Source organism: Telmatherina bonti (genome assembly GCF_933228915.1).
Source record: "Telmatherina bonti genome assembly, chromosome: 13".
NCBI lineage: Eukaryota > Metazoa > Chordata > Actinopteri > Atheriniformes > Telmatherinidae > Telmatherina > Telmatherina bonti.
In genome coordinates, this window is record NC_136611.1 from 16,246,790 (window position 1) to 16,270,809 (window position 24,020).

Here is a 24,020-nt window from a genome sequence, read left to right on the forward strand (position 1 = left end):
CCTTAACTTAAACTGACAATGTCAACTCAAATGTCTATCAGACTCTGCTGTTCCAAGATGCCTCTGTATGCAGAAAAATGTACGAGTTATGTCGATATTGTAAGCAATGCAGCAGCGAGTTTCCAGAGCAGGGGTTCTGGTGCCACAATGTCAAATGTCACAGGTTTCCCCTAGCTGTTGTTGGTATTTTTTAAAATCGGAGTTAATGGAAAATTATACCATTTGCTTCCCAAAGCGTATTCATTACTGCAATAAAGGCAATGTTTGTTTTCCTTTGTTTTCCTGGCAAGGAGGAACGTGCATAAGTCCTCTAAAGCTCTCACTCAGAGGCACTGCAATATGCATACATACACACTGCCATGCACACACACGTAAACACACAAGGACATCAATGCAGGCAATGCCAAAGTCATGTAAGTATCTTTTTATTGGAAAGTCTGTTCCCATAACAATAAGTAGGGGAAATCTCTGTGCACTCAGGGATTTTAGGTCATTCTGGGACCATTTAGTTTCAGTAACTTTTACTGGGCAGCTATATCGACTGTAAAAGTCAGGCTTAGTTCTTTAAAAAGCCTTTTCACCTTATAGTTTTACATCTGTTATTCATGTTAAAGTGCCAGGAAACTTAAATTGTTGCTGAAGTAAAGATGTTCCCTGCCTCTATGTTTGGTAACATTGTCACAAATTCAGTGCAGACTGTCCTGCTTGACATTAAAACCCATGGGCAACTGCAACTTTTGAACTTATAATGGAGTCTTTTTCTCATTGCATATCCTTAAAAGGAAGCATTTTAGGCATGCTTTCAGAGTATCCCACAAGTTACACAGACATGTTTTAAAGCACCACAGAGGAAAGATAAAATGATTTCTCATTCCCCATATTCATCTTGCTCTCTCTCTGCGGAGACCTTTAACACAGCTGGATGGCATCAAGAGAACAACTCCATGTTTGTATTAAGGCACACTATTATGACCAGCAGTGTGGCCTACAACTTATGTTGTGTACAAACACAGAGAAAATGATGAAACAGATGAGCACTTGGGAATAATTTTGTCCCAGCAGCGGCAGTAACAGCATATGTATGCGATGATTTTGCTATGTTAGGCAGGAAGAGTGACCTCTGGAAGGGACACAAGAGAAAAGAAGAAGAGAGAAACAGCTGGGGCCTAAAGTCCGCTTCTTCTTCCTTTTCCCTTTATTACTCTGGAAGTCCTGTCATTGTGTTTATTAGCTTCTTTAAAAATAAAGCAAAACAGTGTACATGACTTACATACGCACTGCAAGGACCTTGGGATTTGCCCTGCATGGCCTTAATTGTGGAATGAATGGCTGAGGGGGGGGTCTTGATGATGTCTCCAGAGAGTGGTGGTATGCTGGTTATGTTGGGTCATCTATTCCACATCACGTCCTTGTGCTTTGTTTAAAAAGAAAAAACAAAGCTTTATTTTTCTCCGCTTGAGAAAACTTTCCATAAACAACTGTTGACATTTTACCCCTCCTTGTTTGGACTCAGTTACTTCAGTGTTGCGCTAAAGAACATTAGTTTCGGGACTGACAACTAGGAAGGTTTTATGCTTCTGCAAACTGAGGAGATGTTTTCTTGACACTTAACCCTTTTTTTTTTTTTTTTTTAATACACAAACGCTTGCTATGTTATAAAGTGACTGTCAGAGAATAACTGTAAAAGGAAGGCATGTATCATTCATTGATCTTTCCAGTCTCACCACAATGTTGCAAACACAGACAACTGCATTGAGTTGCACTGTAACATGTCAATATGGCTCACACCCAGAAGTGATTGTATTGTTTGGGGGGAGCTCATCTGTGGGGTAATCGGAATTAAGTGTCTTTGACAGCTGGTGTTTATACAAGGAAAGAATTCATAAACTTTAAGGTGGCACATGGATGATATGATCTATTTGTTTGGTCTTACATCCAAAATGGACTTGCTTTAGCATAGTCATGATAGTTGCAATGAGCCTCCACCATGTCCTAAATAGATCTGCTCAGTAGGTTTATAAATTTACTTTGGTGCTTATCAATTAACAGGCCATGCTTGGGTCAACACTAATTGTAAATCTCTCTTTCTTTATTCCATCAGCATAACCTGTCAAACCAGCTGGCTATCTTATCTAGTTTGGATCAGAAGTTGTTGTACTTCTGACTGATGCCATTTGCTAAACCAAGGGGAATTTGTTTGCTCTCATGGCTTTTAAATGTATGGGGCCAAATATAGACACAATTCATGTCACATGAAAGATCCAAAATCTAAACTAAACCATAAGCACAGGAAAAACCAAATGCTCCCCTATGTACTTTTTATGCATCTTTTATGTTGCCATGTTGTTACATCAGTTTATCCACAAGGTTTTGATACCATTTGGTAGTGGCAATGCACCAACATAAAGCTGTTTAAAACAATCCAAAAAAAAAAAAAAAAAAAAAAAAAAAAAAAAAAAACAGAAGAAGAAGAATAAAACCACAATGTTTTCTGTTATTCTCCTCAACTTCTGCTGTGTCTTCTTCATGTGCTTTTTATTTGGCTGTTTCTGTCTATGGTTTCTGTGTTGTCTTCTTCCTATTTCACTTCTTCTCCAGATTGTTTCTTTGACTGGTTGTGTGTCAGCTTTGTAACTCAACACTGCCCCCATTATTTCTAGTGGTATAGCTTTATTTTCTGTTAAATGGCAGATAGCTAAACCCTGTGTAAACGGACCAAATTATGCATGTAACCAACGCAGTGTCCGTTTGTATGTGCATCTCCCTTCTGTGTTAAGCATAAAGGGCCTTAAGTTGTCCCTTATAGTTAGCTGTTTAAATCTACATGGCAGCGACCATATTTGTGATACTAGGCAAATGACTGACATTTAAAAATGCATTACCAGCCCCACTTAATAGGCGCTAGAACACATTTGGGATAACCTTTTGAAAGGGCACAAACAACAAAGTATTACATTCACTTATTAATATACTATAGTCCAATTCAGGGTTGCGGGGAAGCTGGAGCCTATCCCAGCAATCATCAGTCAAGAGGTAGGGTACTCCCTGGACAGGTCGCCAGTCCATCACAAGAAAACTGTACATTTGTCCACTATTATGAAGTAGTTACTTGTAGTGCAATCATCGCTGCATGTTAGGCTACTAGATCCACTTGCAGATGAAAACATGTTTAGTCCCACAAGAATTTTGACTGCAGGTGGCCACCATCCATGTGAGTAATTTTGATGCCCATCTGTACCACTAGATGTCAGTAATTCTTACACATTACGCTGCAGTGCAGTCTTTTACTAACTGATGTATTTGCAAAGCAACCTTTTTCACTTGACTTCCTTTACTACTGAAGTTCCTTGGTACCACACCTGCCTTCAGTTCTTTATTTTACATATACGGCTCATCTTTCTTTGTTTGACATTCTTGTCCTATTCTCTTTTATTCCTATTAGTTTTTCCGATCCTGTTGTCTCCTTATTTAGCCTTTTACTCTCATCTGGATTAACTGCCCAATAGTGTCCTTGATTTTTCTTTAATGGTGAGCAAATTAAAGTACTTTTTGTTCATCACTGCTCTGCCCCCTCTTCCAGCACCTTCACTCTGCCGGCAAAGAGTCTTATCATGTCAATTTATGAGGGCAGTTTTTAATGAATGGTCCTGTTACTGCTGTGCTTCATATAAATAACTTTGAATTTGGATTTTCTGAATTAACAGCATAGTGTATTTTAATAAAATATACTATCCTAGATTTGCAATAATAATTACACTGTTGACTTATTGTTGAGTATGTGCACAAGATCTAGATTTCTGCTGTCCACAGTGTTGTTTGCTGTTAGCCTGCATTCTTATTTAGATGAGAGTGCTACTAAAACTTTAGTAGTCATATTGTCAATGTAAGCGGTGGCATTTTTCACAGTCACTGTACAACATTTTCTCTCCACTTATGCAAAATAACCAGGCTAAAATACATTGTGGTGTCATTTCTGGATGGGGTGCACCTGTCTTGTTGTTTCTTCAGTGTTTGATTCTTTTTTATCATTTTAAGATGCTTTTTCACACATGCACACACACACACACACACACACACACACACACAAATGCACAACATGATTTGTATTTCAGTACTTGCTCTTTCAGTCCACATGCTTATATGTCCTAAATAAAAGCACTAAATCACATAACCTGCTTTCAGTGCATACCTGTGTAAAATGTGCTTAACATATACAGTAAAATGCAATGTTTAAATGTGAGTTTGTAAATGTTTGTTGGCTTTGAGGTCAGTAAAAGCACTACATAATTACAGCTATTTTTCAGTACTATGTAAGGGTAAAAAAAAGTTCTTCAACCTCAAAGAGAAGTTTAAACTGTTCTCTGCTTTTGGTTGTGCAGTACAGTTTTTTTTTTTTTTTGACTACTGAAAGGTGTTTTGGGAAAGGGTTTCAGTTATGGTTTCCAAGGTTATGTAACACTGACAGCCATGACAGAGATGACTCAGCATTTGTTTTTTGCTTGGTAAAGAAATTTGTTTATGTCAATATCAGATGTCTCTTTAGACTTTTGTTTGACTGTCTGTCTATCTTAACTCTTTGATGCAAAGTGTCCAGTACCACAAACACCTATTTAAACACCTAGTGTATGCATGTGTTCATGGTACATATGCAAATTAGCCTCTTCACTGGACATTTGTGAGTCATCCAATACACTGCCTCTAACTGCAGAATAAATAATTATAAAAATGAACATACATCATATTTACCAGAATTCAACTACTAAAAGAATGAAACAGCTATATTTTCTTATAAGATTTATATTTTATCAATATGACAACATGTTATTTCATAGTATTTTATTTTATAGATTTAAATGAACTAAAAAGTTAATAAAGCGTAAGAATAAAGAAAAACATCACTATTCACGTTTTTAGAAGTAACATTGGAGCCGATGTGTAAAATATATATATTTTTTAATTATTCAAGCATTAGACGGTTGTTTTGTTACATATTGTCCATGTACTGGTTGCCTAGTTAGTTTTCTGCATGTTATGATGTTGTTTGATTATATAATACAATTGATTATGATTGTACCCAGAAAAATCTAATTTTCCATCACAAGGCATCTGTTGTAAGGAGGCTCCAGCCATTGGCAGTGTTCATTTCCAACTATTTTAGCTTCATTGGGAAAACATTCTTTATCGCACTTTATGCTCTAATCATGTCATTTTTGTTTAAAAAGTGAGAGTGCATTGGTTGATTTGCATTTCAACATGAAATTCAGTGGGCTAAGCTTTGTGATGGTGCTGATGAAATTGGGTCACTCATGGCCTTTTTCATGAGTGTATGCCTTAGGACAAGATTTAATTAGTTTAAACACATTTATCACATTGTTATCTGTATTAGTAATATGTCTTTGTCAGCCTAGATGTGCATCTCATCACTACTCATCTCTTGAGTATGAAGTAATTTGACTAAAAATGACCAGCTTTGTCTCTATTTCAATGTGTTTTGAGGTGATTTATTTGTTTGTATTGTTTTAATTGCACAGGTTTTAAGTAATAGTGAAGCTGGCACATATGTGTACTTTTCACCCTATCACTTCCAAGTCACCACAAGGCTTCAGTGGGGTGCAAATGATTGGGTCACAACCATAGACACAACCAAAAAATCCATTTTTGGTTTATAGGTCAGGTTCATCCTTATGACAACTGTGGGGGGAGTGAATTTTTTTCTAACTCGCCCGTTGAAAAGTAATTTAATCTCGAAGTTCAGTATATTTGGGGGCGTGTCCTTTTGATTGACAGGTACCGATCTCCGGCTTCAGAAGAAAGTCGAACACCGCGGTTTTTAAACGGTTAGTAACGTGACTTAGCTTTAGCCTGCTTACCTACATTGGCTGGTTAGCTTCTGTTATACCATGGTCAGTGAGAATTCCAATGTCAACTGGCGTGCATTAGATTGGTCTAAACGCACAGTTAGTTCGGCAAGTTTAATCACCAACGTAGTCCTCCGCCGTGCGCGTCACCATAGCAACGCGTCACACACGCTTCAACGGCTGACCATAACATAATAACAGAAGACGCTGAAATATGGATTTTGAGGTCAATTTTAACATTTTTGGACCAAACAAAACATATGATGACTGGGAAGAAGAGGAAACAATAAAAGAACAAGCTAGGCAACGTTACAAGCAGGTAACATCAGAAGAACTCAACAAGATTGAAAATGAAAAAGATGAAGAGAACACGAAATTCTGTCTACGGGCTCAACAAAAGACTCAGCAGCATCCCTGCCAAAGAAAAAATCCAGCGAGGAAAAGGCGCCAGTGTGTTTTAATAATTGCGCAATCAACGGGAACATTCAGTTAAATTTTGTTTGAAGCATGCGCAATGCATAATTACGCATCACGCAGTTTGCCGATCCACTCTCTGTACTGAAATTGTTTTATTAGCCTAATACATTATTAATTATTATTATTATTTTAATTTTCAATAGGCCTGTTTATTAAATGTTTTGATAGCCTATTGTTCTTTGGTTAAAAATTTTGGTTTAAAATAGTGCGTAATTTGTAATGAATCTAATTCAACTTAGTTTTAATTTACCAACCCCTGTGCAGATTAACCAATTTTTAATTTGTATGATATATATATTTACAAATATTGTTCCCTACTAGCTATTTCTGTGGTTGTTTTTGAAGTGTGTGGTGTGAATAAATAATATTTATGGGGCATGGCATTCTATTTCTCTTGACAACGGTTGCTAAGACACAAAAACTAACAAAAAGTAGTTCCTATGTTTAACCACATTTAGCGAGTTTACAGCAATTATAAATTATTTCTTTTAGTGTTTACAGTTTGTGGGACAACCACTCCGCTGCGCGTCGTGGTGTTCCCACTCCGCGTCGTGCCTTAGAATGGTCTAATGCACGCTTCCTCGTTGTTTAATCCTTACTTATCTCCGGGATAGCTCGGTTAGCTCTTAGGTACAGAAAGTCGGAGTTCGCTCGAAGTCAATCATTCGACGCTCACAGACCCCCCCTGCAACAGCAGACACGTGCAAAGCTTGTCTGAGTCTGAGTCAGGTGTGACACCGGTCCTCGAGGACCAGGGTCAGAACCCATAAAGGCCGACTGTGAACCATGTGTATTTATAAAATCGCCCAAACAATTGCCTATCTGAAATAAAATGTCACAATATATTGGTTTGGTTCAGTCTGTTTCAGTGCCAACATCCAAAATATGCTTTTAAAAAATTTCCATTTATTATATCTGCTTATCCACTGTATAAACAAAAGTGTCCGCATAGACACATCACACTTATCCTTAAGATTAACCAGAATTATGCTTTTTTTTTTTTAATTATTATTTTTAATTTTTTTTTTTTTTTTTTAAATTTTATTTATTTATTTTTTTGCTATTTGGCCTTGTGCCCTGCTTTAAACTTTATACACTGTCTACAGTAAAATGTCACTCTGCATTTGACCACCCCACACCACCCTCCTTTTTTTCCATTTCTTACCAGAATGGTGGGAGAATATGCTGTAATGTCTCAGTGTTTAGTCCCATGTGACCATCTAGGGACGTGCCTCAGGCAAGCATTAATTAATTAAACATGTTGATTTGCAGCATAAGGAGAGGTTTGCATTAACCAAATGCAAACCTCTCCTTACCCTTTTTAATAAATCATTTATTTAAATGTCCATACTTAAAGGAGCTTTAAACAATGAATTGTACCAGATATAATTTAATGACTACATGAGATGTGCTATTTTATAGTGTAGCTGTGAAATGGTGTTTGAGATGTGTCCATATTTATGAGTTTAGAGTTTTAGCCTAAATCATCAAACAAATACTACTATAAGGTTCAGTGCTAATGAAGGGGATTTTTTTCTTTCTTGATGCACAGTTTGGTTGAACATATCTGTTGGAACATTTGTGGTTTAATAATTGTTAGTTGTTATGAGGATAAAATGCCAACATTTCTCTGTTGTTTTTTATGCTGCTTCATGCTAGGAAATCTGGTCATCAGTTGATATATCATCCCTGTTCTGTATTCCTGCCACTGGAAATGTTTTTATAAAAATAAGATTACAGATATGTAATCAGTAGTCTGGCTCTTCTTTTATAATCCGAGCCAAACTAACCCTTAGAGGCCGGGTTGTTTTTATATAACATGACAAGAAATCTGAAAGGACAAATCACCTCAGAGCAGCAGAATTTTGGCACTATGTTTCTTGTCTGCTTTGCTTACCTTAACCCGAAGTAACCTTCACACAGTCTGCCCAGAGGATGGAGTTTCTCCATTATAAAAGAATCATGTCTAAGAACTGAAAGTTTTAGGACAACTATAAGTAATTACTTTATTAATATTTCAATTGTTTAATTTATTCATTATGTACTTTTGAAAATTTGAAAATAAATAATCTTTTAATCAGTGGGATGCCACAGTAAACAACCTTGGGCTCACCACACAAGAGACAAAGGGGAGACTTTCATTACAACAAGTAACTGGTCATAGACTGTATCATCAGCAGAGATTTTAGATGCATCCTTCCCATCTTATGTAAAAGGTAATGGGACTTCATTTGTCATGCTAATATTTATTGTATTTGCTCTACACTTGTTTTGTGTTAACCTGATTATGCCACCGCTCTGCTCCTGCCATCCACACCTGCTTGTAATCAGTCATTACCTGCTCTGCAAATGTGTTCCTGGGACCTGTTCTTCTTTGTGAGGCTGAACGTTGTCATGTGACTATAGCTTTCTAGCCTTTAGTCCTTGTGGTTTTCTTGTTTTTGTTTTTTTTTTTTGTTTGTTTTTGCCATTTAAATGCCAATGTTATTGTAAAAGTATTGATTATAGTGCTTTACATTCTGACATAAGCTTGTAAGTTATGTAATCATAATTTCTAATAAGTCACTGGTAGATACACTTTTTTTCTAAGGTTTTTAGCCTTGTGTCTCTGTGATCTGTATTCTTTTTTGTTCAAGATTAACCACCTTCCTGCATTAGGCTAACACGTCACAGGATTCCCACCGCTGGCACCAAATAATGAAGATGATATAAGTCATTCTTAAAACCACTGGTGAGGCTACAAACAAAAATCCATAAAGTGTTATGAACTTAGTACAGAAAGTTGTTTTTTTTTTTTTTACAAAATGTAAAGGAAATTTGTAGTTTGATTAAATTTCTTTGTAAGAATTTTTCTTTGCAATAATTCTTATATAGTTCTCTTTTAAATTGTGCCACATTTGTGAGGAAAATGCATTTGTGAGATGAACACCAGAAGTAGGTGGGTTGCACCTACTATCCTGCAGGTTTTCAATGTTTCCCTGCCTCAAGTACCAACTCAGATTAATGGGCCATTGTATAAAACCTGACAACAAGCTGTTGGATCAATTTTATTTGACTCAAGTGTGTTGGACCAGGGTAGCACCTAAAACCTGTGGGGCACTGGCCTCAAGGGCTGGAGTTGAACAGGCCTCTTTAATGTCAGTTCGAAGAACTTTCTGCTATTGAGTCTTGTTTTAATCTTCTGGTACCCCAAGTGTTTACAGTAGAGTTACAGTGGACCCTGCATACAACAACATCAAACATATATTCTGCAAAACTCAGTTGCAGCATTATTTGGAATGAGCCCTGAGTACTGTCTCCAAACTGAAGGCCAAATTCCTAACGCTGTTAGCTCTTAGGAGCTTGTAGGATGACATGGCCCAGCAATCAAGAGCAGACGGTACACAGCCAATTTCTGGTCTTATGAGGCTGCCCTGCCATGACTACCCCTCACCATCAGGCAACCTGTTTGCGCTGGTGTCGGCAGCATGTGTATTAGCACCTGGACATTATGTTCAGTGATGAGTACAGATTCTACCTGTGACGGTTAAGTTGTGGGAGAAAAGTGTGAAGTAGAGCATTTCTGCACAAGGTAACAGCTTTTGATGCAGGCAGGATGATGGTGTGGGGCAACAACAGGAAAAACACTGTCATCACTGGAGGCAATCTTAATGCAGAAATATCTAAATGAAATTATGCAACCAGTGGCTATCCCATAACTCCTCAGTCTGAGACTTAACCCTATTCTTCAAGATTCAAGATTGGAGAAGATGGACTAGCTTGCCTGCAGTTCTGACCTTAACCCGACTGAACACGCGAAGGATTAACTTGGAATTGCTGTTTCTGACAGAATGGCCAGAACAACCAAACTGGCTGTCTTTCAACAACCAGTATTTAATACCAGTTAAAGAATGGGGTGTCTTCCTACAGCAGTGTGACCAAGCCAGTGACAAGCATGAAGAGGAAGTCCCAGGTTGTTGTGCCTGTGTATTGATCTTATACATGCTATTGAGGACTGCAATGGTCCAATCCAACAAATAACACCAAATAGTATTCTGTGGCAGAATAAACTGTTAAACCTTTCATGGGTACATCCCACACAGTCAACTCTGCTGCTCATCCCACAGATGTATTTTCTTTACAACGTGTCACCACTTTGTGACACATTGGGAACTACGCAAGGGAACTACAGAGACTTTCAAAAGGGATAGGACTTTTTATTTTTTAACCAAGTTGCATTATTAAGAAATCAAGCAACCATACACAAATGTCCCGCGACCCTTAATTGGACTAAGCGGTTCAGAAAATAACTTACTGACACAAATATCTTTATTTTTTGTGCATAGTTTATGTTTTTCAGATGCTTCAGGTTGCCTAATGGAATCATTATAAAGGACACAAAAGCACACAAAATCAAGAAAAATATTCCTTTTCAAAGGGTTTTAAAGCAAAATATACTGTACAGCTTTACAATGTATGATCCACTTTACATTTACAGCTAAGTAATTTAAACAAATATTAATCCTGAATGTTCCATGAGCAAAACCTTTGTTTGACTGCATGGCTTCCTGGAACAGCACTTAACTGAGAGCAGAAAAACTTCATAAAAAAGACAAATCTTTGGTTATGAAACAGCAGTGATGAAGACAGACTCTGACAGGTATATGTGGGAAGTAGGACCAACGTTGTTTGTTAAAACTGTTATAGAGTTATCGTACACTACACCAGCAACAGAACAGAAAGCTGAAATCAGTCAAACACATTGGGCAAGGCTTTGATTTTACAAAGGAAATATGATCATTTATTTTGAAGTTTACAACGCTTTATGTTTTATCAATATATAGAGTAGGTGTGAATAAATGTGACACTGTGAAACTCTAGGCACTCTGCAGGGATGTGAGCAATCGTATGGAAAAAAATTTTGCCTGAAAAAAAAGACAGTTGGAGGGTTGAAACCATAATAAATTGTGTAACACCGACACAGCGGACATTCACAGAAGCTGAAGTTATTGTACCAAGGGAAAAATCATGTCAGGCCTTGGGTGAAAATGTTCTAATGTGCTTGGACATTGTGTAAAGATTTTTTTTCCTGCAGGTACAAGTAGAGCAAATCCCTTCTAATAGGACAGTGCTGTGTGAGTTTTATGAGGCGTTCATTTCAAGTTTAAAATTTTCACATTAACTTAGATGAATACAATTATGGCATACAGGTCGATTATGCTGCTAGTCATTCATGAAGCAGCTTGATCATTGCATGGGGAGAAAGTACCAGAACTTGCTTTGTAACCTTGATGTAAAGCAGCACTGCTGTGTCCAGTCACATGTTGATAACAAATGCTGAAAGATACAGGCTGAAATTCAGCTCATCACTGGGTGCATGCTGTTTCCTGCTGAATTTTATGGATAGGAATGACTCATCACCAGCATTGCAGGGCCTTATGATGCCTCAGGTTAGTGATGTCATCAGTCTATAGTGCCATGTTTGTCACAGGAAAAAGGATAAATAATGCTTGTGTGTGAACTGGTTTTACAAAAAAGGATAAAGAGGAATAAATTTACTCAAGTATGAATTATAAGCATTGAAATAAAAACATATTCATTACATTTATTTTGTTTTAAAGTTTTCTTTGTTTTTTTTAAATTACCAATATTATGAAACTAAAGGTGGAGGTAGGAAAAGATGTGAGTAGGAACATCCGGGCATCTACAGCTCTCTAGGAACCTCTGCTGGCAGTTTATAGCAAAGCAATGCCCTCTTTATCCACATCATGAGTAAAGGTTAAATTAAACTGCAAGACCTGTTAGAAAGGCAGCAGGACTTAAAATTTCTCATTAACATTCAGCAAGTTACAATTAAATTTGACAGCAACTGATGTGTGATTATACACAGGCCACGACAGTGCCTTGTGACTGTTACTGACTGAAAAACCACGTGCTGATTTACTGTGGTTATTATACAACACTTTCCAAGGTTTAACAGCTCCACTGGGAGCTATCAACTGGTGCTGAAAAATCCTTCCTTAATTATGAGCAAGCAGGAAGAAGAAAAAAAAATTAAAAGAAAATACAGTTTCAGAAGCCCCATAAATGTTTGTTTACCCCAGTGAACCTTTGAAAATCCTCTTAAACCTTGTTATTGTATATTTTTGTTGAGAATTAGTCATGACAGACTTCAGCTTGTGGTTGTGAGTTAGATGGATGACATGACATTGTAATTACATTAAAGAACTATTTTAATTTATATAACCAGTTAAAAATGAAAATGTTGAATTGTCTTCATAGGGCCTGTGTAAGGGACTGCTTTTGACCTTAGATGACATCATGATTGTGACATCTTTTACCGCTAGGGGGCAGCAAAGTAAAGACAAGCATAATCACACATTCCCTCAGAATTGTTTATGCACATGGTTGGGTAGAAGGGTCTTTTTTGCACAAAGTTGAGGTTTATCGTAACTGTAGTTATCCAATAAAATTAAAAGTGAAGGACAATCTAACCCCCCTCCTCTACACAGACACGCACACACACACACACACACACACACACACACACACACACACACACACACACACACATACACACTCACACACACACACACTCACTCACACACAAATGCCATTCATTCCATTCAGTAAACACAGAGCTCCACACACCCTCCCCAATTACCCTCTCAAATATCCACCCAGACCCCACAAATCCTCTCATCTCCCAACCCTGCACACAGGCATATGCTCACATAAACACTCACCCACAGCCTTCTCCTAATTTCCATGGCCTCCCATCATGGAAGACAGCCTAAGCAGGTAAGAGGTGGCAGGCACAGACCAGCTCCATCTCAGCCTTTCTCCTGATTAAGTGGACCCTTAGTTTTTTTAATTTTTATTTTGTGCAAGGTCTTGGTGATTGGGCGAAGGATCATCACCACTATTTGTCATCTGGTAACCTTACAAATTTGACTTGCTATGCCAATGAATAAAGACTGGATTCTCTCTAGACAGAAAATACCCACTGTGGGAATGTAAGCTGCACGATTTAACAATGTAACTGGCTCCACGACTGGATAGTGACTGAAATATTTAATATCTTCTGTTTACTTTTGGGATTTTAAGTCTCGGTAGGTAGCCTCTGTTAAAATACAGGCTGTTCTGTTTGACATGGCAGCGTTCATATGAGCTGATCAGAGATATTTCATTCAGGGTGTCATAGGGACATGCTACCTTCTGAAAGCAGAGAATATTGCTTATTATGATTTTTTTTTTTTTTTAACTTAATTTTCACTCACCTTGACATAATTGTTTTGTTTTGGTATTAATATATTTATTTCTGCCTTACTAGGACTTTAAATATGAATTAAATTTGTAATTATATATATATATATATATATATATATATATATATATATATATATATATATATATATATATATATATACAGTGCTCAAAAAAATAAAGGGAACACTAAAATAACATATTGTAGATATGAACAAATTAAATATTTTTATTAGATCCTTTGTTCTTTCTATAGTTGAATGTGCTGACAACAAAATTACACAAAAATTATCAATGAAAATCAAATCAAATGTATCAACCCATGGAGGTCTGGATCTGGAGTCATACTCTAAATTAAAGTGGAAAAACACACTACAGGCTGATCCAACTTTGATGTAATGTCCTTTAAACAAGTCAAAATGAGGTTCAGTAGTGTGTGTGGCCTCCGTGTGCCTGCATGACCTCCCTACAACGCCTGGGCATGCTCCTGATGAGGCGGCGGATGTTCTCCTGAGGGATCTCCTCCCAGACCTGAACTAAAGCATCCGCCAACTCCTGGACAGTCTGTGGTGCAACTTGGCGTTGATGGATGGAGTGAGACATGATGTCCCAGATGTGTTCAGTTGGATTCAGGTCTTGGGAACGGGCGGGCCAGTCCATAACATCAATGCCTTCGTGTTGCAGGAACTGCTGACACACTCCAGCCACATAAGGCCTAGCGTTGTCTTGCATTAGGAGGAATCCAGGGCCAACCGCACCAGCATATGGTCTCACAAGGGGTCTGAGGATCTCATCTCGGTACCTAATGGCAGTCAGGCTACCTCTGGCGAGCACATGGAGGGCTGTCCGGCCCTCCAAAGAAATGCCACCCCACACCATTACTGACCCAATGCCAAACCGGTCATGCTGGAGGATGTTGCAGGCAGCAGAACATTCTCCACGGCGTCTCCAGACTCTGTCATGTCTGTCACATGTGCTCAGTGTGAACCTGCTTTCATCTGTGAAGAGCACAGGGCACCGGTGGCAAATTCGCCAATCTTGGTGTTCTCTGGCAAATGACAAACGTCCTGCATAGTGTTGGACTGTAAGCAGAACCCCCAACTGTGGATGTCGGGCCCTCATACCACCCTTATGGAGTCTGTTTCTGACTGTTTGAGCAGACACATGCACATTTGTGGCCTGCTAGAGCTCATTTTGCAGGGCTCTGGCAGTGCTCCTCCTGTTCCTCCTTGCACAAAGGAGGTAGCAGTCCTGCTGCTGGGTTGTTCTCCCACAGCCTCCTCCACGTCTCCTGATGTACTGGCCTGTCTCCTGGTAGCGTCCCCATGCTCTGGACACTATGACAGACACAGCAAACCTTCTAACCACAGCTCGCATTGATGTCCCATCCTGGATGAGCTGCACTACCTGAGCCACTTGTGTGGGTTGTAGACTCCGTCTCATACTACCACTAGAGTGAAAGCACTGCCGACATTCAAAAGTGACCAAATCATCAGTCAGAAAGCATCGGAACTGAGAAGTGGTCTGTGGTCACACCTGCAGAACCACTCCTTTGTTGGGTGTGTCTGCCAATTTCCTATGATTTCCACCTGTTGTCTATTCTATTTGCACAACAGCATGTGAAATTTATTGTCAGTCAGTGTTGCTTCCTAAGTGGACAGTTAGATTTCACAGAACTGTGGTTGACCTGGAGTTACATTGTGTTGTTTGGGTGTTTCCTTAATTTTTTTCAGCATCATATTTATATATGTGTGTGTGTGTGTGTGTGTGTGTGTCTGTGTGTGTTTATGTATATTATTAACAGCTTCAAAAAGTGTTTAATGAAACGCTTATGAGGCAAATTTATGAAAAAAAAAAAGTTGGTTAAAGTTGAAACTTTAAATTCAGGTATTAGTTCCCAGTAAACGTTCAACTCAGTAATTGTTTGGCCTTACAGTTTATAATTGTACTCAGTGGGATCTTTCACAGCATGCACCTCACCTGTAAAAAGAAATGGTTTCCTTTAGAGTATAGGCCATGTCATCCCTCTGTCTTCATATGATATGTTGCCTTTTGCAGGTTAATCTAAATTCGTAGTCAAGACTGTAGTGGGAGTGACATTAGATTATGCTTATTATTAAGTGCTGTTTTACTCTAAACACTGAATTAATTCAGAGATTTAGTAATTGTAATACCTAGGACTTATATTCTAAGTTGCAACCTTGTAAAGTACACATCCTGAGCACCTCTTTCATGGCAGCTTAAAGAGGTGGTCAGGGCTGACACTGGAAGTCTGACAGCAACTGGCAGATGGTGGTGCCATGGTGCAGCCGTCTTAAACATATTTACATCAAATAATTAAACCTCCATATTTCTGTACCACAAGAAAAATTACTTTGCAATACATTACAGTGCTAATAGATTTAATTGAATCATACAGATCCACCATGTGCATGCACAGCTGAATATCAGACTCCAAAAATACTCACACATCTGAGGGGCCATTATTTCAAAACACAAAAAGAAAACAATGAAATGTGTGACTCATACTTGGGTCTGCTAGACAATAGCTGGAATATAAGACAATTATTTTCAAGGAGCTTGAGGTGTGAGAGCTCATTTACATTTCAAGTAAATGTTATTGTATTTTCATCCCTGGCCAGCTTGCTGTGAAATTGTTTTGAGCTGCTACAAAGGGCTCATCACTGTCAACACAGTGCTACAGGAATGAATGGTAAGTAAATCAAGCTGTTTTGCCTGATATTGCCGTATTATAACCAGTTTCAATTTGTCCATACTTGACAGTAAATTGCTGCTTCTACAAGCACCGCATAGGATCAAGTGTATATTTTTCAAGCCTTAGGAGCATCATCGCTCCTTCTGAAATGAAGCGTCTGGATGAAATGACAGCACAAATCCATCATGTGTAGGTTGCGTTTCCAGGGTGTGTGTGCAAGTGAATGCTAGCTTGCCTTGACTTTTGACATGTGTGTCTGTGTGTGAGGCGACACCCTCTCACTGGGGGCTGATATAAGTGGATCATTGTAGCTTTACTTTAGAGAGGGCAAGACTACATGTGACACATGTAGTCAGTTTGTAATTTCTCTTCACATAGGTTTTCCAGATTTTACTTTGATTTTAAGTAATCAAAGGGCCACTTGGAGGAGCCACTGCTATACTTCAGTTCTTGTCTTGAATCAGTGGGCAGGGAGACTGTTGTTTGCTCCTCAACACTGAGCATGCATTTATTCCTCTTTGCAAAAGCCCTTCCTACTCTAAAAGTGGTTCAACAGCGGTCATAAAGCTGCTTTAAATTACAAAAACAATAGCAGTAAATCAGTGGGATGCTGGTTTATATTGTGCCATTTTTAGATGAGTGAAGAAAATCTAAGAGATGGAAAAATCCACTTCAGTCAGAGGCTGAGAAACCAGACTGATAATTTGATGGTACATGGGAGCTTTTAGTGTACACCAGTGTACACCAGAGTCTGAAAACACTGTGATGTAGCGTGTAATGGATTGTAATTTATTCTAATTGGAAGAATCTACGATAGATTTTTCCGACAGGTTTGAATGATTTGTTTGCTGATTGCTCTATTTCAGCATCTACCATCTAACTTGATTATTAATGTCAGTAATATGTAATCTTCCGGTGGCTTTGTCTGCAGAAAATTAGAAACACAAATTCAACAAAAAGTGCTATGCATTAATAAAGTCTGCAGTGATCTGCCAAAAATGATAAAAGTGACTGGTGATTCTGGTATAACCACAGTGTTCACTCATGTCAGCTGATTGAAAGGCAACCATAAAAGGCTGAGATACTTTTGAGTGATTATTCAATAAGCAGCTGGGGGATCTCAACAGCAGAAAAGAGATGTTTCATACAGCAGCAGAAATTCAGAGCATATCAGACAGCCATGACCTGATCTTTTCTTTCTTTCCTTTTTTTTTGCTCTGTAACTTAATGTGATAATGCTGGACAAACTCCCATCGCTCTCCTAAAGATGGCAGGAAGTTAATTGAAAAAGCCAGCCGAGGATGTGTCAGAGGGACACAGGAGGAAATCGCATCTGCCGAGGGCAGTTTTCATATCTTGTTTAGTGGTGGAGGATATGAGGCTCTGGCTGTGCCTCATGCATACATTTCAGGTCAGAAAAGATGAGATTCAAAGTTAACACACATCTAGTTTTCTTAAGACCAACATACAAACATAGCAAATACTATGGACTAAAATATTTACATAGAATGACCAAAGATGATGAACATGAGAGGGAAAACAAGAAAACAAACACCAACAAAAACTCTGCATGTGTGCAACCATTAAATGATGCAAACACTAAAATGTATCGCAAATCCAGTTATTGGCGCCATTCAGTAACAATAAATTAGACTTTAGCTAAAATTGCAGCACCTGCAAGATTAGAAGCTTCTTGTCTGCAGGTAGTTTCTGCCACTTTTCCACTGTGTAGGCCAAGAAATTTGTGTTTTAGAAATGAGCATCTGGTCAAAGCAGATAAATACTAAATTGACTAGCTACTTAGCTGCAAATAGTTTTTCTGCTAAAATCACCAGTCAGACATTAAATCTTTTACCAGAATTTTGCTGGTAGCTGGTGGTAATTTCTGACCGTGTTGATTGCTCTATTTTAATGCTCTTCTGAGTTTACATAAGTCCCTTTAAAATGCCTGAGGTTTTCAGTGGGTAACAGGTTTAACAATGTCGGGTTGGTTAAATAAATCTATTTTTGAACTGTGGGTTGTTGATCTGCTAAAATCTTCTACCCCAAACCTAATTTTCTTTAAATTTGGTGTTTAAATGCATTGATAATCTTCATATTTTATTTATTTAATTTTTGTAAGGTAAAAGAACATATAAATGTATATAAGCACATAAAAATTCAACCTGATCTCACTGTCGTGTAATACATTCACATTGTATGAAGCAGTCCACAATAAAATTTTGCCTCAATTTGGAATTTGGAAAACAAAGTCTACAAAGGTCAGATGGGGGTTGAATATGGCAGCAGACTCAGAGTCTTGACTAAACATGAACAAGCAGCATTTAACTGTTAATGAGACAAGTTCAGCATTTCTTTTTCTATGCACAGGTGCATGAAATCACAGGCACTTTTAACTTACTTTGCTTTAAATTATTTTTTACTTTAATTTGTAATTACACTATGAATTTAACTAAATTTATATGTCTTTTAGTATTTTTTAATGCTTTCTTTGCAACATATGTTATGCTTTTAATGATTTTAAATGGGAAAAGACAATTTAAATTGTTCTGTACCTGAAATGTGCTATACAAATAAACATTCCTTGACTTGCCTAAGTATTAAGGTTTAGGTATTAATAGTAAGAAGGTTAAAGTTGTCAACATCATGCTTTTCAATAAAACTGTCTTAATTTATTGAGTCCCACCTGCTTTAATTTCTACCTGCGCTGATTACAGTACAGGTAAGATTTAGTAGCACTTAAATACAGAGTTTATAAAACTAAGCTAATTGATAAATTTTGAATAGATAAAATGTTATTTAAAAATTAATGAATAGCAAAAATAAAAAGAATGTACAGTAGCGATATAAGTAATTTTATCTTTGCTATTCACTAACTGTTCAAATAACATTTTATTTATTCAAAATGGATAAATTAGCTTCTTTTTTTAATTTAATTTTTCTTTTCTTTAAAGGTTTTATAAACTCTGTGTTTAAGTGCTACTTAATCTGGCCTGGACTGAAGTTCATCAGCCCAGATAGAAATCAGCCCCCTGTGGTTTCCCTGCAGGTGGTGCTGCACTGATTCACTGCACACTGAGGCACACAAATAATAAGAGCTTCTTGTCTTCAAATTAAAATTTAAATAATGTTTTAATTGAGATTTTACATATTGGAAATACGTCTGATCCTCTCAGTGCAGCTTTCATGAACTTGTGTAATTAGATGAATAATGAAAAGTGACTGAGATGAGGAGTGTGAGGGTGTATGTACCCCCTCCTGTATGAGCTTTTAGAGTCATGGTTCCTGCTGATTATGCTGTACAAAATTAGACTTATGCTGAAATTCATCACCAGATAAACTTTGGGAAGTGGAAATTGAAAGAGTTTATTTCATAATTTTTTTCCCCATGGCAGACCTTTCATGACTGATATCTGATTCTGACATATAAGCAGAGAAGAGGAGCGGTTTGGCTGATGACTAGTTCTTTAATGTATCCAATATTTGTAGAAAATTCAAGATAATTGACTATTTTTTCAGACAGGCACTTGTGCAATAACAGTGCAACTCTGCTGAATATGCCAAGAATAACAATGACAGAAGACAGCACCATTATACTTGCATAATTATTTAATGTATTCCTGTTGAGGGAGAGGGAATAAAAGGTTTATTTTGAACAAAAAAGAAGAAGAAAAATCATTTAAAATCCATTATTGCTATTTTAACTATGTTTATTTATACAACAATCCCTGAAAAGATGTAACAATACAAAACAGCTAAAGGAAAAATAAAAAGAACCTGTCGAAGAAAACTGAAAAACACTGAGGCAAATCAATTATGATTTCAGCCTCAGAAACTCAAGCTTCATGTGAGCACAGAGTAAGGGTCAATGCTGTGATTTGCCCTAATTTCTTTCTTTTCTTTTGCTGTGATCTGTGTGTTTACCTGGCTTGTAGTGGTATATTTATATATATTGTATAAACAACACATGTTTAACGCATATTATATTTCACTATTAAAAAAAACAAAAGACATTTTATAGATCCTTAAAGCAACACCATGCAAATCTTGTTCAACATAACCAGTCCTCTCCTCTGAGACTAATTATCAAAGACTTGACACCGCACTGTCTAGTTAACTGACTGGTTATGGTTATGGTTCAGCATGTATTTCATGAAGAAGGAAAACACTGAACCAAAAAGTAAAGGATAATGTGTGGCTTTCTTTGACTGATCTCTCCTTCTAAGAACTTGCAGTGGGACTGATTAGGTAGGCAGACAGGGACAGAGTAGAGCTTGCATTGTTTTGACAATCAAGGAGCATTAAAATGGATGATAAAGATAAGGTAACTTGGACAGAAGGGGTAGGTTAAAATTTAAGGTTAGCCCAGGTATTACTATTGTGGAATACAGACACAAGAAGTGGCTGCATGGAAAACATCAGTCAGGATCTTCACAAATACATTTGAACAGAGCTCCATCAAGGTACGAAGAACAAGTGCAGGTATGAATATCTGCTGCAAAATGACTCCTACTTTCTGCATGCTTCTTCCAGGTTCGTAACAACTATATGTGACAGGAATGCTGGAGCACAAATTGAACAAATGTACACCAATAAAGATTTAAATCATGTTACTGAGTAAATTTACAAGAATTTTTCTGCATGTGCAACATCATCTTAAACTCTGTGAATGATGCTGGACATCCTTTTTACTCCAGTTGGTCTTGGCTAACTGTGTGTGTACATGTGTGTGTACGTGAGTGTGTGAGAGGCAGAGAGAGGAAAGAAGTCAGAGGCAGGTGTAAGCTCTGGGTTATTAGGGCAAGTAAACACAATGGGCCTGTGTAACTCTGGCTGATAATTCACTGACCTTTATCTTTTACACTCTAATGCATTCTAATAGGCCAGTGGATCCCAGGAAATCTCCTTTTTCATGAACACACACACATGCTTTATGGCACACATTAATCACACAACATACATACACATGTACACACAAGTGCCTGGTTGTCTGGGAGATTAAAGCTTCCATATTCTTAAGTAACAAAGTCCCCCGGGACATTTTACTCAGTAATAATAAATGGCAAGTCTAATTTTTTTTTATAGTATAGTATTATATAGAAGTATTTTATATGCATTTTGTTTTATTCCTATCAAATCAATACAAAAAATAAGTGAGATAAAACTGGTAAAATGACTAAATTTACAAGGAGTTCAGATGCATGCTGAAGTTTTATTCATGTATGTTTTTCTAGCTCCTTTTTCAATTAACTGAGGCCTGCCAGAGGTGGCCCACAACATGCAAAAGGATGACCGGTCCGGGTACGACAGCCAGCCAGAAAATGTAAGTAAACACCAGCTCTTTGCCATGCAGATTCATTCTTTTTGTCTTTCATTTGTTTTGTTTTTTATTTCACCGTAATGACTTGATGCCATATGTACTTATTTAAGAACTTGAATAATGGGCTTCTACTCGTTTATATTTTATTGATGTTCAGATTCTAATATTTTATCGGATATTGTGGCATTGCTTTACAAGATTTACATACATCCAGTGTTGCGTTAATTTTTTCCCAAGATATTGTTTTGATTATGGGAAAGTCCAAAAACTGCAGAAAACCATCTCCAGCATATCCCACAGATTCTCCGTTAGGTTCAGGTCTGGACTCTGTGGTGTGAAAGTGATCTCTCATGCTTCTTTTACAATTTGGGCCAGATGAATCCTGGTCATCTTGGAATATGCCAATCTCATCAGGGAACAAAAAAAAAAAAAAAAAAAAAAAAAAAATCCATTGATGGAATAACCTGGTCATTCTGTATATTAAAGTATCTGATCTCATTCTTTGGGCACACAATGTTGCTGAACCCAGATCTAATCAACTGCAGTAACCCCAGATCATAGCACTGCCCCCCCACAGGTTTATACAGTACACACTACGCATGATGGCTGCATCTCTTCATCTGCCTCTCTTCCTACCCTAATGTGCCCATCACTCTGGAACAGGGTAACTCTGAACTAATCAGACCACCCAACCTTCTCGCATCGCTCCAGACTCGAATCTTTATGATCCTTAAAAATGGAAGCCTTTTTCTCCAAGTTGCCTCACTGCTTCAAGGTTTTCTTATGGCTACACAGCTATTCGCTTCTAATCCTTTGAGTTCCCTCTGAATAGTTCATGTGGAAATGCTCTTACTTTGACTATTAAACATAACCCTGATCTCTACTGTTGGTTTTCTTTGATTTGATTTCACCAAACATTTATGTGATTACCTATCAAGTCAAGATCATACAGGACTTTTTTTCAACCACATTTCTTGTAGATGTAGATAGATAGATAGATAGATAGATAGATAGATAGATAGATAGATAGATAGATAGATAGAAAGAAAGAAAGAAAGAAAGACGGTTTTCTGGGATATTTTAGATATAGTCAGAAATACCTGACCACCTCGTCCAGAAACCTGTTATTTAAAAAATTCCATCTTCTATTTAGTTATCTCTGCTATCTAATATAAAACATTCACAGCTGAATTGTGCAAAGCTGGTATTTTTTTTATTCTGCTCATCTTCTCCACCCATCCCCCACAACTGCTATACTACCATCTAGACTGACTGTATTGGGGCTCTCGTGTGGCGTTTTCAGAGTTGTGTGCAAGCTGTCGATCACCCACCTCTATCCATCTGGATGTAATAGGCATGTCCCTGTAAATCCTGACAAAAACAAGACAAATCAGAGATGCCGTGTTCAAGTAGAGATGGCGCTTAGATGCAGTAGCATCAAACACTATCAGTCTCATCCCCCCTTGCATAAATACAATATGCTGTCATACTCTTGACCTTGAGTCTAAATCCAGGACTACTGTTCTAGTGATGGACTGAGATTAATGGACTGAAAATGCAAATTAACAATTTCTCCTCAAGAACAAAAGTGATAATATCAGCCAGATTGTATATAATTCAACAGAGCTGCTGTTGTAAAGTTGCTATATTAAATTTCCATGTCTATAATATTGAAAAAAACCCATCATAAACTAGTAGTTGAACTAGTATTTTCAGCTCCATTTAGGGTTTGTAAGATCATGCAATGCTAATAATCACATTAATTATAACATGAGTGTAAACATATTGAGGCATAAACATACTGAAATGATATAACACACGTGTTACCAAGTTTTAAGATTTTACAAAATTGTAATCCTCACTTCAGTTAAAGATAAAAACTGAAAAGGTCTTAAAATTTCTGTGAATCCCCTTCGGGGAAAGCCAAAGGTCACTTACTAAAAAGCACACCTGCCTGTAGGAATCACTGACTTCTTATGTTATGTTAAAAAATGTAATCCCAGCAACACAAAGGGGAAGGAAAAGCTCATAAATATAAAAAAGTTACTGGAAAAACTGTCATAGGCAGCAGCAAATGACCTTTAAAATGCAATAAAAATATTACCAATGGAGTCAAGACTGATTGATGAGTCACGTTCTTTTCTCTCCAAGGGAGCTGTAGACGTCAACATTACTGAAGACACATCCTGAGGAAAAATGATTGACTTTTTTAAGTGAAATTCACCATTCGTTTGAAGTGAGAAAAGCCTCTGAAGTGAGAGTATGATTAAATTACCAGTGATAATGTAACTGGGTAGCAGGGCAGGGATATGGCCAGATTAAAAACAGCTCATGTCTCTGTGCCTTTGATTAATGCCTTCATCAGTTAGGACAGGGTGAAGAGCGCAGGTCACTGGGTTAAAGC

General features: G+C 37.6%; 1 protein-coding gene across 1 annotated transcript in view; it reads left to right on the forward strand.

The window, feature by feature from the left end:
* The window catches only part of pde4d (phosphodiesterase 4D, cAMP-specific), a gene marked incomplete at its 5' end in the record, with an annotated part of 182,957 nt that overhangs the window by 2,106 nt on the left and 156,831 nt on the right, over positions 1-24,020 (forward strand). Inside the window, one exon of the mRNA XM_079251327.1 lies at positions 21,531-21,619. Within this exon, the coding sequence (XP_079107453.1) occupies positions 21,575-21,619 (45 nt within the window). The remainder of the gene's footprint in view (positions 1-21,530; positions 21,620-24,020) is intronic.